General features: G+C 36.2%; 1 protein-coding gene across 3 annotated transcripts in view; it reads right to left on the bottom strand.

Moving 5' to 3' along the window:
* Positions 1 to 651: 651 nt before the first annotated feature.
* Positions 652 to 14,336, bottom strand: part of FAM3C (FAM3 metabolism regulating signaling molecule C) — a 32,565-nt gene continuing 18,880 nt past the window's right edge. For 2 of the 3 annotated variants that reach the window (XM_076330152.1, XM_076330163.1), the window contains exons 4-10: positions 14,214 to 14,243; positions 13,672 to 13,795; positions 8,855 to 8,913; positions 6,492 to 6,542; positions 5,968 to 6,052; positions 3,388 to 3,514; positions 652 to 2,307 (exon numbers count right to left, since the gene is read on the bottom strand). In XM_076330152.1, coding sequence (XP_076186267.1) covers positions 2,218 to 2,307; positions 3,388 to 3,514; positions 5,968 to 6,052; positions 6,492 to 6,542; positions 8,855 to 8,913; positions 13,672 to 13,795; positions 14,214 to 14,243 — 566 coding nt within the window. In that variant the 3' untranslated portion in view covers positions 652 to 2,217. The remainder of the gene's footprint in view (positions 2,308 to 3,387; positions 3,515 to 5,967; positions 6,053 to 6,491; positions 6,543 to 8,854; positions 8,914 to 13,671; positions 13,796 to 14,213; positions 14,244 to 14,336) is intronic. The other variant, XM_076330173.1, reaches the window with a different exon arrangement.

The raw sequence follows: 14,336 nt of genomic DNA, 5'->3' as shown, positions 1-14,336 counted from the left end.
TCATTGCTTTAAAACCTGTTGTTTAAAAGGTTTGTGGCAGATGCAACTTTAAGGGGTTAAAAGATTCATATTTACTTAATTCAGATTGCTGAAAAAAACCCACAAATTTAAAAGATATAAGGGCTAAGAGGTCTGCCTTTAGTCTTACTTCCTCTCCATTTAATTTTGTAGACTGAACTTGAACTTCTTAATTTGATGAAAGATGAAATATTCATTGGCATTCAAAACCAAAAGAACAAAGACAAGAGTAGTCCAGGGAAACTATTAATGCAGACAAATATTTTTTTTTCTTAAGCGCCTGCCAAGGAGCTTCAAAATTATTTTGATATTATTTTGGACAGCAGCATAACCAATACTGGCATATACACCAACAAAACTGTACTTCTGTAAAAATTCCAGGACTTACACAATTAGTTTTCCACAATAGCCTAATGTTATGAAATAGAAGTTATTTTCCAACTGACAGAAACAGGGGGTTTACTTTGATGAAAAAATATGCATGATTTTGATATGTCCTCCTACACAAGAAAATCTGAAAGATTTAATAAAAGCAGTTTCACTGTATAAGGTGCATTTATTGCCGTTCTACATTAAACTTGAGGGAAAACCACATTATTTAACAAGCTAGTTAAACATACAAAACAAATCCAGTCTTACTCTGGTATCACAGGTTATTTATTTGACTTACAAAGTAATTCCCAATATTGCTTGAAATTTTTAGTGCACAGAATTAAATGTCTCAACATACATCAACAATAATAGTATTTTGAGTGCCACTGTGTTCAACTCGCACTGTGGGTTCCTGAAAAATCCTTTGTGGCTTTTGCCCCATGGTACTAGCTAGAAGTTTTTGAAGATTATACCAGAACTCATGACAAAGCTCCAAGAGATTACACCCAATTCTGTGTCAGCCCCTATTTGGTGAATACTGACACCATCAGTTATACCATACTAACTTAGTTTCAGCAAAAGTTCAAGCTGGCCCTACTTAAAAGAAACAGAAGTCTCCAAAGAAAACAACGTTCAAAGCTCTGATACGAGCTAAAGAATAAGGCCACTTCAATTTGGTCCATTTTTTTCCATTAAAAAAACAAAGATGAAGGAAACATTGTCAGTTAAGTGTCACACATTGCATAACCCAAGATACAGGGAGATGTTAGAGAAAGCATTGTAAGAACAAATTGCCTCAGCTCACATTAGAGGTAACATAGGTGGTAAAGGTGCATAATTGTGTACCCTGAAACAGCTCTCACTAGAAGGCAGACTGCTTTCTAACAGGCTCTTTGTGATGGGAAATTTATTCCTGATGTGAGAACTGAAAGAGGAAGCTATTCCATTATGCACACTTCCTATGTGACTAGCCACTACAGCTGAACAGCCATAGGTAGAATCGATGGTTAATTGATTAACCATTATTGCAGCGCAAAAATTGCAATAAAAACTGAACAAGTTACCCACAGTACTGCTGGCTTAACATGCCAAGTCTCTTCCTACAAAGTAAATACTATTTTCATGTTAAGTACAAATCCTTCCAAGCTGCTTTTAAATATCATGCACACTCTTTATATACTCACTTCTCTTCTTCCCCTAATAAAAATAATTTTATTGTGCTTCTCATGGCATATCTGTATTACACTACCGTGCATTCTTCCTTTGCTGATTGTTCAGTTTTGATGGGGGACTACAAAATAAACTTCTGGAGCACTTGGTATTAGAATAACCAAATAGCTTTAATAAAAAGTGATGCTGCCATTAAAAAGGCAGAAGATTAAAAAAAATTAAAGCTCTTTATTAACTTATCACTAAAATCTACATATTCCACAAAGGTTACATACTCACAGCAACATTACGCTGTTAAGAGGACAGTACAACATTTGTCAGGATCTGTTCGTTATCCGCATATGCGATTTATTAGCCAGTTGATCTACAAGATACTATTTACCACAGGCAAACTAAATACTGTGCTTTTAAGAAATCTGCATAGAAATGATTTGATGTTTCTTTTATTTTGGACATATTTACAAAAAGGATTTCTATGTGTGTTAGCAATAAATAATCCCAATATTCAAAATGTCAGTGCTCATGCACACACCGACAAGATGGTTGCATGCTTTAAAAATATTATTTACAGTACAGTCTCCTTCATAGCCCTCTCCCTAATAATAGCAGAAAGTGCATTTTCTTCCATATTCTTTTCTCCTTTCCTTTTGTTTTCATTTAGTCTTGCTTCTGAGGGATACAGCCTTCCATCTCAACAACTTCTGGCCAGCCTTCATACTTGTTTGTGTCCTTGTTATTCTTTATATGCTATAAACAGAAAACATCAATCTACCTTTAATGTAAAGTCATTTATCCTGTTGCTTTAACTCACAGCTTTAAAAGACATTTTATTTACTTATTTTCAGGCCATGGACAAAGACAAGACATCACTATTAGCCTCTTGTGCTTCATATCAAATATAATGTAACTTGCTCAGAGATTGTTAAGTGGTGAATACTGAGACAAGTGTATGCTTAAAACAGTTAAGCCATATTGGGAAAACATTTTTAAAATTTACTGTGGATGTTTATTTAGGAAGAGAGACAAGGAAGAAAAAGACCAACTGCATTAAAACATGAACCACTAGGAAAAAAATAAATAAGGACACTAAATTTACAAGGCACTGAAAATGATTAGTCAGAATTTTAAGAACATTATTTAATCTTGAATGTTCAGGTTTTTTTTTTTTTTTTTAATTAGGGGTTTATTTCTCCACCAAGCAACCACATGCAGTCAGGTAAGACATTACTGCCTCCAAGAGTTTGCACTGCTCCCGCACTAGTTCCCACTCCCTCACAAAGCTGGCAAAAGAGCACACACCTTCCTTACTCTCCTAGTACAAAACTACCTTTACTGGTAATTAAAGGCAACAATGACACATGTTGAATTTTAACAGCTGAAGTATGGGAACATATTCTATTTTGCAAATTTTGCTACGGCAGCAATAATTTTTGCCAGAAGAGCAAAGTAAACAGCTGGGAACACCAACACCTTAACTACCTCTTACCTGCCAGAGGTCTACCATTGTTAGTGCATCTAAAATGCAAGCGTTAGGCAGTAAGTTTTTAATTCTTCAGTTTAATTGCATTCATTAAAAAGATAAATAATCTAGTTATTGGGATACTAAGATCTACCCCATATAGATTTTTTTCTTATTTGTGAATCACCAAAGAATCTTTTTTGTACATTTAAAAGGAGGAGGCTAGTCAAGGAATAAATTTGAAAGTAACACTGTATACCACTTCTGCAATAGATACCCACCTTGAACAAATGCATGGTATTTAAAAAACATGCTACGCCTCTATTAATGTAAGCTGTTAAATTCCAGTAAGTTACAGAATCACAGACCTGTTCAAATGGACTTTTAGTCTTAATTCCTTTTCCACCACAGAAGACCCAGTTGTCTCTAAAGCCAAGGTTAGTAATAGATGTGCTTCCTAATTCAGCGATCAGTTTCCGTGCTTCCTCATTAAGCCTTGAACAAAACAGAGATGTTCAGTATGCGAATAAAATACATGCCCTTAGAGCTTTCATTGTTCAATAGACCATTCAGCTTTAATCTGATTAAATATAGTTTAAGTCAGTCAATATTGGGCAAGATCTATCTTTCAAAATCAGATAAGGCTAGTTCTGAAATCACCTGATCTAATGAGCTCTGCTCTTTAATATTATAATCTCAAGGAACCAGCATACAAACCTATCAGTGCACCAACAAAAGCCAAGAACCCTCTCCTGTGAGAATTTATACATACATCTCAAGTCATGTTAGCAATTCTCCAAGCAACTAAAAAGTCAACCTTTAAAGTAAACATTGTTTGCAGGCTCAAGCTGAAGCCTAGATAAAGTAAAACCTATTTTAGATTAGAAGAATGACCTAAATATATGAAAGAAGTTCTTGTCTGCTTGGGTCAATTCAAAATTCAGAATGCTGCCCCACAGCACGGTTCAGTGCCTGTAGGTCCAAGCAGAATAATTTTAATATGGAAGAGAAAACGATTCTGTAGGATGATAAGTTATCATTCCAAAACCTCCAAATAACAGCTCTTTATTTTTTCCTTTCACTTACTGTATTTGCCCGATTACTTAACACCACATACAACTTCTGATTATTACTACTTACTGAGATATAGTTGTATGACTCACTTTAGCTAAAATTACAAAAATTATTAAGTTCTTTGGAGGTTATTTGCACAACCCACACCAAGTTTCTAGAGCATTAGGGCAGCTTATATTTAAAACAAAAAAAATTCTCTCTTAAACATGTTGGTTCTTCACAATTTTAATTGTTTTCAAGAACTGGCATTTATGATTACCATCAACCACCAGTGGTAAGGTTTTGGCTAATTATGTAATATCACTAATAAGCAGTAGTTCCTGGCTGTCAGCATGAATGGGCCAAATTCACCTTCTTGTTTAGCTGATATTGTATCTACATGCAAGCTTTCAAAAACATCAGCTGTGACATGATTATTGAAACAAACTTAACTGTACTTATCTAATACATCAAAGAAGAAAGGAAAAAGAGCAAAAAGAAAAGTAACAAAACAGAAGATCCAGCCTTGGCATAAAGAAACATTACATCGCTTTCTTCTCCTAAAAGCAGTGAACGTACAGACACTTAACTATTTACTGCAAATACTGCACATTGCAAAGTCAGGACTTTGTCATAGGAAAGCTGCTCCTACATCAAAAATACAGACAAGTTGTAGACAACAAATTGAACCAAAATAGAAAAAAAATGTACAGAACACATTAGCAAAAGGTTAAATATTATTAAAACAGAGGAAAAGGAAAAAACACTCAATTTTTACTATGAAAAGCAATCCTTTGGACAGGATGACTTAAGTGAGGAGGAGATTACAATACAAATTCTACAGTAATTTTTAGTATCTATTAAAGCTGACCAAAGTTGGGAAGGTTGGAAGATAATGCTTAAAGAGAACTAGAACTTCTTAGGCTATGTCTACATGAATAAATTGAATAGCTTTAGGGTGGAGCAGTCCAAACACTGAGGCCAAGAAGTACGAGGTGCACAATAGTAACCTCTCAGACTTCAAAAGGAAGGATGATACAGGCGAGGCCTATTGGGAATGGTATCTGCACCCCTGTAACCACCGAACTCTGTCTTGGAGTTGATCTGAGAAAAGTGCTGGATGGAACAGTCCAGTTTCTACCAGAGCATGTTCTCACAATCATGTTCCTATGTGCGGACATATCTGAATTCACTAGCATAAGACAGAATGAGCTATCAGCAATAGGAAAACCAGCACATATCCAAAAAGACAGATATCCTTGGCAGCACACATGGAAAAAAAAAAAAAAAGTAGGGACAAATTCTAGGAGAGCAGCTAGAAACCTACAGGGCCCTCAGGAACCAGGGAGGATAAGGGTATGGTTTAAAAAAAAGTACAATGCCTGACACGCAAATATATTCTTTATAGCTATGAATAAACAGTTTGTTGTACTGACCATATGGCCTACATTGTCTTCTTGTTGCATTAACATCTTTTCTCAGAGGAGCGAAAAAAACAACTATGTGTACTGATATAGCAATTGCTAATTAGTCAATTATTAATCTCTAGCCTTTTCAGGTTTTCAAACACTTGTGATATTTCTGCTAAAGGGTCTAATTTAATATCTGATTTATTGTTTCTCAGGTGTATACTTTTGTGATCCTAACAACAAACAGTCCTCTACATAAATTCATACATAACCCATTACACCTGGTTAGTTTTAATTTGATCCTTGTTGTCCCCAAATCGTATCAGCATTATAAAACTAATAAACTGAAAGCACAGTTTCTAATCCGTCATCTTGGAAGAACAAAACTTTATCAAAAGTGATTGTGTGATAAAGAATGCATTTTTTTCAGTATAAAACAGCATTTAAAAGTTTAAGCAATATTTACTATATAAATCCATGACATACTTGGTTGCACCATCATCATATGTTCCCATTAACACTATCGTTCCATCCTGGATCGACTTCAGAAATTCAATAAATGGTGCCACATCTGAAAAGAGACAGAACACAAAACTGTTTAATAACAAGCAACCGTTCCATATCTAAACACCTACAGTGACATTCCTTTTAAGAATATTTGTTAATGTACTTATAAATTTATAAAAACATGCTAAGTGGAAGAAAGATAAAATGCATCAGAGAACTCTTTCATTTTACAGAAAGAGTTCCATCTATATTGTGTAAGGACATAACCACTAGTGGGAACTACTTGGGAGAACAAGTGTGTTTGATTAACCATACCATTCCCTCCCACCTCAGCTATTTGTATTTCTTTAAAGTTGGATACTCCTCACAATTACAAAAGGTAGAGGTGAAGCACTCTCTTAACGATCACCTTAAGCCACCACAGCAAATGGAGCCTGGAGAAGGCAGGGCGGGGAAGGCATTTAAGTTGTTTCTCTCTAACCAGCTAAGGTAACTGCACCTACCTCCTCCCCACATGTCAAAGAATTTAGTGTCTAATGGTTCTCCTGTTTTACCTGGAGAAAAAGAAATATTTGGTGTCAAATATAGCCAAAATTATTTTACCGACAACATGCCCAACTCCTCAATGACTTTCAGAGAAAGTGCTGCAGAAGACACCACATTAATCAATTACTATGGTAACGCTTATCTTTTATGAATTTGCTCCTTAAACAGCATAGTAGTTTGTGAAGAGGTGCAGGTAAAGGTAAGAGGAAAAAAGAGAGAAGATGCAAACTTCTGATTTTGCTTCAAGTGGAATATAAAATAAAACAAAAAGGCCACAGCCTCTAAAACATCTCTAAAAGAGAATTCACTTCATATATTTGCCTTTTTCTTGTTTTAAGTTGTTTTTGCAAAAATAGATAGTACAGCTATAGGTTGCCTTTAGTGCCACATGGAAAGTAAGAAATATTAAAATTACACTGCATGTTTTGCTATAGACTGGAAATTCTTAGTCGACTTAAACATCGAGAACAAATAGAAGAAAGTGGACAATATAGTAATCTCATTAGCTTTTTTTTTTTAACACTATGCTGTCTACAAAGGCAGTATTTGATGGAAGGTAGAGTTTTCTTTTTAATACATACATTCATTTAAAGTTTAGAAGACAGGGAGAAAGACTGGCAGCTATATAATACAAAGGTAGGTATTTTGGTTTTGAACAGATTGAGACAATTTAGGAGGGCAAAATAGGACTAGGTGAGTATTGTTCAAGTCATGCTTTAGATGATTGCAGATGACACCAAGCTGAGTGGTGTGGTCGACACGCCTGAGAGACGGGATGCCATCCAGAGGGACCTGGAGAAGCTTGAGAAGTGGGCCCGTGTGAACCTCATGAGGTTTAACAAGGCCAAGGGCAAGGTCCTGCACCTGGGTCGGGGCAACCCCCAGTATCAATACAGGCTGGGGGATGAAGGGATTGAGAGCAGCCCTGCCAAGAAGGACTTGGGGGTACTGGTGGATGAAAAGCTGGACATGAGCCAGCAACGTGCGCTCGCAGCCCAGAAGGCCAATCATATCCTGGGCTGCATCAAAAGCAGCATGGCCAGCAGGTCGAGGGAGGTGATTCTGCCCCTCCACTCTGCTCTGGTGAGACCCCACCTGGAGTACTACGTCCATCTCTGGAGCCCTCAGCATAAGAAAGACACAGACCTGTTGGAGCGAGTCCAGAAGAGGGCCACGAAAATGATCAGGGGGATGGAACACCTCTCCTCTGAAGAAAGGCTGAGAGAGTTGGGGTTGTTCAGCCTAGAGAAGAGGCAGCTTTGGGGAGACCTTATTGCAGCCTGTCAGTACTTAAAGGGGGCTTATAAAAAAAGATGGCGGCAACCTTTTTAGCAGGGCCTGTTGTGACAGGACAAGGGGGAATGGCTTTAAACTAAAGGGAGGTAGATTGAGACTAGATCTAAGGAAGAAATGTTTTACACTGAGGGTGGTGAAACACTGGCACAGGTTGCCCCGAGAGGTGGTGGATGCCCCATCCGTGGAAACATTCCAGGTCAGGTTGGAGGGGGCTCTGAGCAACCTGATCTAGTTGAAGATGTCGCTGCCCATGGCAGGGGGGTTGGACTAGATGGCCTTTAGAGGTCCCTTCCAGCCCAAACTATTCTATGACGCTGTGATGTAAACCTGAGTACAATCCAAAAATAACATGAATTTATATTGCAGTGAAATGACAAAGTGCTATCTCAGTGCTACAAGGAATTGCTTCCTACACATTAAGGACAAATCTGCCAGTACCAACATTCAGTTCAGCTTTCAAGGTGACACACAGGTAAATTTGTTTGTTTTTAATGAAAGTTAAGAATCCTGAACATAATTACATAACATGATGTATTTAGGGACAAGACCTATAGATATGGACTAATCAAATACACTGATTTCAAGCTAGGAAATAATGATCTGGTCTTTCCATGTAGTAACAGAATTGTTAAGTTTCACTGAACAGAGAGCAACAGAAGAATTTAGTCTACAAAGTTTTATTAGTAGTGGCAATGCACAAAATCAAGAGTAGCAGCATGCATCTCATGTCTTTTTTCATTTTATATGTGCATTAGGAATTTATCTGATGTATCACCAAGATAGTCACACCAGCACTCCACATTACTATTTTTACTACACATTTTTAGAAACAAAAATGCACTGAATTTTTCTATTCTCTAACAAAAAGGTATAAGTGTCAAAATCTGACATTATCTCAGTATAAAAGTGCTGAATACTTCCTTTTCTCCTCCTGCTTGCCTTTCACCATCCCTTAGTACATCACCTTAAATTTCAGAAATTATTTGAAAATGAAGACTATCTGCTCACTTGAAATGTCACTTACCATTGACCAAGGCCACATTTATTCCTCTGCCAACATTATTTTTAACTCCACTCATTAAACTGAAACAAAATAAACAATTTTATTTTTAATAGGACAATTTTCTGATGTGAATTATTTCTGGTTTTTTAGTAGGATCAATCAAATTTTAAGAGATACATAGCTGAAAGACCACATGTTCACAAGTACTTAAATGAGCAAAATCTCCTTGAACTAATCTGTGTGCTCTTATGGCACCACTGAATTGAGAACAATAGATCAAATATCCCCAGTTGTATCCATTTCATTTGATCGCTTAATCATCTTGGTTTCAAAGCATGCGTGTTTATTAAAAGTGTCACAAAAAATAAAGTGCTATTAATGTATTTAAGAAAATTCCTTGCAGTTAAAGAGCCTGAAACAAATAATAATTTGAGGAGCTTAGCACAGTCATGTAAACATTTTAAGCTTTTTTGTAAGCACATAATGAACAAAAATGTGTTAATGAGTTTAAAAGCTAACTGAACAGAGGCATTTAAAATTAATATTGCAGCATCACACTAAGAAACAAAGTCAAAGCAGTTAGCTACTTGTACCTATAATAGGAAACCTAAATTCAAGAAAAATAGTTAATACACTGATGGGACTTTAAACAAAAGTTGAATATAATCTTGGAGTACAGTTACAGATCCCAACACAACCATCAAAGTCTATTACAGCAATTACTTTGCCAAACTCAGAGTGGCAAAGGAGCCGGAAAAAAGAGATGCATTGTGAAATGGAAGCCCTTCAGAGCTGTAAAGAAGAGCTAATGGGAATGTCAGGACTGTTAGCTAGGATGCTGTGCTGCCTTGGGCCATGGTGGGTGTACCACTCCAGTGAGAGGAAGCTTCCAGACCTCCTCATCCCTTTTCACTGACACTGTATAAAGACCTCTGTTCTGCCTCCAGGCCCCAAATATCCCAGCATTAACATTTTAAAGCTAGGAGTAAAAGAGTTAACATACACAAGGGGAAATACGAGTAAGGGTTGCAACAATTACATAAATTAAGATAATTAAGAAGTCTTCAGCTGAGATTCAAGAAAGCACCTCAGCATAAGCATACAGGTGCACATATCATTAATTACAAATGCACTAACAGATGCTTTAATTCCATCCTGATCAGGATTTCTTTTAACCTCCCTAGCTTGCTCTAGGAAGGGGCTGCAGATGTGTACAATCCTGTTATGTTCAAAACTTTCTTCATATCTCTTCTGCAATCATATGCTTTTCAGGTCATGTCTGAATGTCTGTTCTAAGCAATGTTTTGGAAGGACTACATCCTTACGCACACAACTGCAACATCTGCTTCATCATGCTAAATTATTAGTGATAGGCTAGAAACAAGAAATGGTCTATCACAGAAGTATGACAAATCTTCCTTTCTGATGCTATCTCTTGCACCCAGGATGAAGACAGAAGCCAAAATTTAGAGGAATGTCAAATTTAATAGACAACTATCAGGAACAGACTCAGTATTAGCTAGTTCAGAGGCTGTGAAAGACTACCGGTTAATGGTAACTCTTGGCACAGTGACTTAGGTTTTAAAGAACTAGTAATCAGAGATGAAAGAGTCATATTCTTCTGTTAGTCCTCTAAGTTATACCATCTGCCAAAAATTCTTATTAAAATTAAAACCCTAATTCAATAACTTCTAACACAGAAGACTTGAAATTCTGCTGAAATGCAGAATTCAGTTCTGGTTAGTAGGGAACTCCAAAAGTATTTTAGCCACTGGAGGATCATTTCTTCTCTGATCACATCATTTTCATATCATGTCAGAGCATCCGTTCTAAACAATAAAAACATATGGCAAATAAAGACTGAAAACGTAAATGAAAATAAGGCACTGACGTTCTGAACACATTCCTTTGCCCATATAAAATTTAGTGGACATTTAATTTACCAAAAAGAATAAAAACTTTCTTTTATTTTAACTACAAAATTATCTGTAAATAAATACCAGTCAAAAAATATCCAGTACTGGCGTGACTAGACACTGAAAATCCACATATACATAACAAGTTATAACAGATTTCAGACAACAAAAAAATCCTGAAAATATAAATACAAGAATTACTAGTTATTAAACGTCTGTAGTGCGACATTCTGCTATAAGGTTACTGCAGCACAATCATGCAACTGGCTTCTTAATAGAAGTAAAACGGCATGGAGAAGTTGCTGGTAAAGTATAGCGATATCGCCCCTTCTTCTAAAAAGCCTGTGAAGTAGCATCTACAATATTTACTATTTTGATGATGACTACAGTACGTTTTTTTCTAATTTGGATTATGTCCTTCCAACATAGGAGAACAAGACTATAACTGAACTTCTATACAGCAGAATTCCTATTTCACACCAAAATATCTATATAATTATAAAGAAAAATTGAGAAATTAAATGCATTTGGAATTATATCAGCATGTTTAGTGCTTTCATAAACCAAGTGACATTCTTATGTTTAATACACAGCAAAAAACCTATGTGGTAAATATCATTGATGAATTATGAAAACTTGTCCCTGCTTCCTTGTCTCGGAAGTATGAAGAAGAATACAAAGTAATCAGAAAAAAGCATTTTGCAAGAGTGAGTTCACAAAATATCACTAAAAAAAGAGCTACTGAAGAGGAAATAAGTTATTTCAGAGCTCTGAGATTCTACTTTACACACTTGAGATAGCTTGTGCACTAAGTCACAAAACTACAGGCTGTAATGTGACAGTTTTCTCACAGGAGGGCAGCCGTTCCCCAGTTTTAGAATTCTTCCAATAATTTAACCAACAAGCCATGGGAGTTTTTGAAAGAGAAATCAAACATCTTGTGAGCAAAGCAGGAGAAAACAAAATTAATCAAATTTTTTGGAGAACATTTAAAAAGACATTAATTCCTTCCTCAGAAGGAATTCAGAAAGATTTTTGCCAAGGAAAACTGGACTTAAGATAATAAGCAATAGCTGTGCACTAAGGTGCACACTAGTATTAAAAGAATAGAGGATTTCTTGCCAGCAGCTACTTTCTTTTCATCACTTTCTTCAGTGAAATATCCAGTAGAGGATTTTTTTTTTTTGACAGGACAATCTCTTCTTAGTTAACCAGTAAGCGAGACATTGAAAAAAAAAAACCCAACAAACCCCGAAAGCCTACAATCCTGAAGTTAAAATATTACTTGCACTCCCACAACTTTTAATCAATGAATCACCCTAAGTCTTCACAGATATTAAGCTTCCTAGCAACCAGAATGAGAAGGTAGCAAGTTTTGTAACACCAACAAAAATACCACGCAGAGAGATTACATAAGACCGTCCAAGGTCATGAAGTGAATCAACGGTAAGAATGGAAAGCAAAACCTAGCAGCTTTTAGTTAGTACGTGCCAGCGGTGAGCTCATGCTCACTTTGCACATGCTCCCCAACTACATCGTGATGCTCTGCTGCAAACGCACTCCTACGCAAGCAAGCTTGAGCTAAGTCAACCTCACAGAAGAACGGCTTGAAATTTGAATGGTGCCCGTGTTTCTACTAATAACGCAAAGCAAAGAAGCCGCATGTGTTTAGTTGTCTGGGAAAAAAGCTCCCATTGCAACTTCGCTACATCTTAATTGCTAGAGTTTGTGCTAAAAATAGTCTTCTCTTTCAGATCATATAACACTAATCTTACAGAGTTACTTTAGAGAGTAAAGTGATGGAAAATGTAAACCAATACGTTTTATTCTCTTATAGATTAATTATCCTATTTACTATATTACATGGGGTTATGTTGTTCACAGTGAAGTTGCCATTTGCTCAAGAATTCATTAGCATTAGCTGCTGTACACACTATCTGAACCACTCTGTACTAACATAGCGTGGGCTGAGAAACAGCTAAACTGGAGTAGTTTAAATGCAAATGGAAGGCAAAGGCTTGTAAGTGTGACTGATATTAAAAACAACTCCTTCCCACAATGCTAACATCATGTCTTTTCTGACATGCAAAATTGAGTGGATAGATTATGTTATATGACACTGCAAACTCTGGGTGACAATCAGCAGGAACAATCTAAGAGCAAAGAAACAGAGAGTCTAAAAATAAATATTAATATTCCCATTATGGGGATTACTGAAAGATATTCAGTTAAATACTCTAGGCGCAGTATTATTGATAATTCTGTGTTAAAAATATGTTATTAGAAATACAGGACAAACTCAAAACAAAACTGTGTTTCAAGCAGTTCCCTTCCTCATTTCACAGCCATTTTAAGTTTATTAACTTTAGTTACCATCAGCACAATTAAGTAACTACTGATCTTTAAAATCCTATTTTTCCCTTTTGAAGTCATCCTTTAAAGAAAAGTGGAAAATATGTTCTGACATTGGTACTACAGAAATAGATAGTTTAAAAGATGACTTGCAAAAGACAATTCCACAGCAGTTTTAGCTGATGTCATTCAGTTCGAAGTATCAAGAGTAACTACTTAAAAATACAACCGTTCACTGAATTACTATTAGAGGTATGAGAACAAGTTACTTGGAGGCAAGTTTGCATCTGACTTGACAAAGTCTAACTAGTCCTTAAGTCTGTAAACCTGAAATAAAGTGTAAGCTATCTTGCATGTATTAAAATAGTGTACATTTCTGCATTTACTGCAGAGTATTAAGTGTGCTTCATCAGAGATTAAGTTACAATGCAATATGATTTTTTTCATGTGGTCAAAGCACTGGCAAAATGAAACTGGTGAAGAATCATTTAAACTACTGATTTTGTGTGCAAAGTGATCCAAGACAGCATTTGAAAGAGATACTTAGAAACAACATGTAAAAATACTTACACATTATCTTCTACACAAATTTTAGGTCCCACTACATTTGCTGCTCCACTTGCCATTTTGAATGCAAAATGCTTTTCAGGACAAGCTTTAGAGATCCCACATTTGTATCTTGGAGGTTTTGTAGCTTTCAAAAGGAAATAAAACAGGATTTTAGAGACAACACCACAGGTAGGCTAACAGAGAAGTATCAGTTTTCTGAAGGAATTCAAGGAAAAGAGCAAAGGCAAACAGTATCTCATCTGCAGTTTCATAGCAGCTGAAAATAATTTACGTTCCTGCAGTACCACATTATTCCACTTCTTGTTCTCACCCTGCTGCTTGCTCTGGCACTGTCATCAAAAGCCGCAAGACAAAACTACAAGTGAAATGCTGGCAAAAAACAGACTTTAGCCGAAATTTAGGAAAAATCAGGAATAGAGGAAAATTAGTTTCTGACTGCATTTAAAGCGTAATTAAGACTTTCTTAACTATGAAAATTCAACGGTCTTGCTGTTATTAGCGAAAGCAAGTCACAGCAGTAACACATGCATATGAATACTCACAGCGTGCAGCTGCATCCAGTGCTGATCTAGCTAAAATACAAAAAGAAAGTTTTACAAGATGTTACTATTAAAGTGTCATCTGCTATAAATTATCCTATAAATTTAAAACCCTTCTGTACCCCT

This window comes from Aptenodytes patagonicus, chromosome 1 (assembly GCF_965638725.1).
Source record: "Aptenodytes patagonicus chromosome 1, bAptPat1.pri.cur, whole genome shotgun sequence".
Lineage (NCBI taxonomy): Eukaryota > Metazoa > Chordata > Aves > Sphenisciformes > Spheniscidae > Aptenodytes > Aptenodytes patagonicus.
Note: the sequence above shows the minus strand (reverse complement) of the source record. Positions and strands in the feature narration are given on the sequence as shown.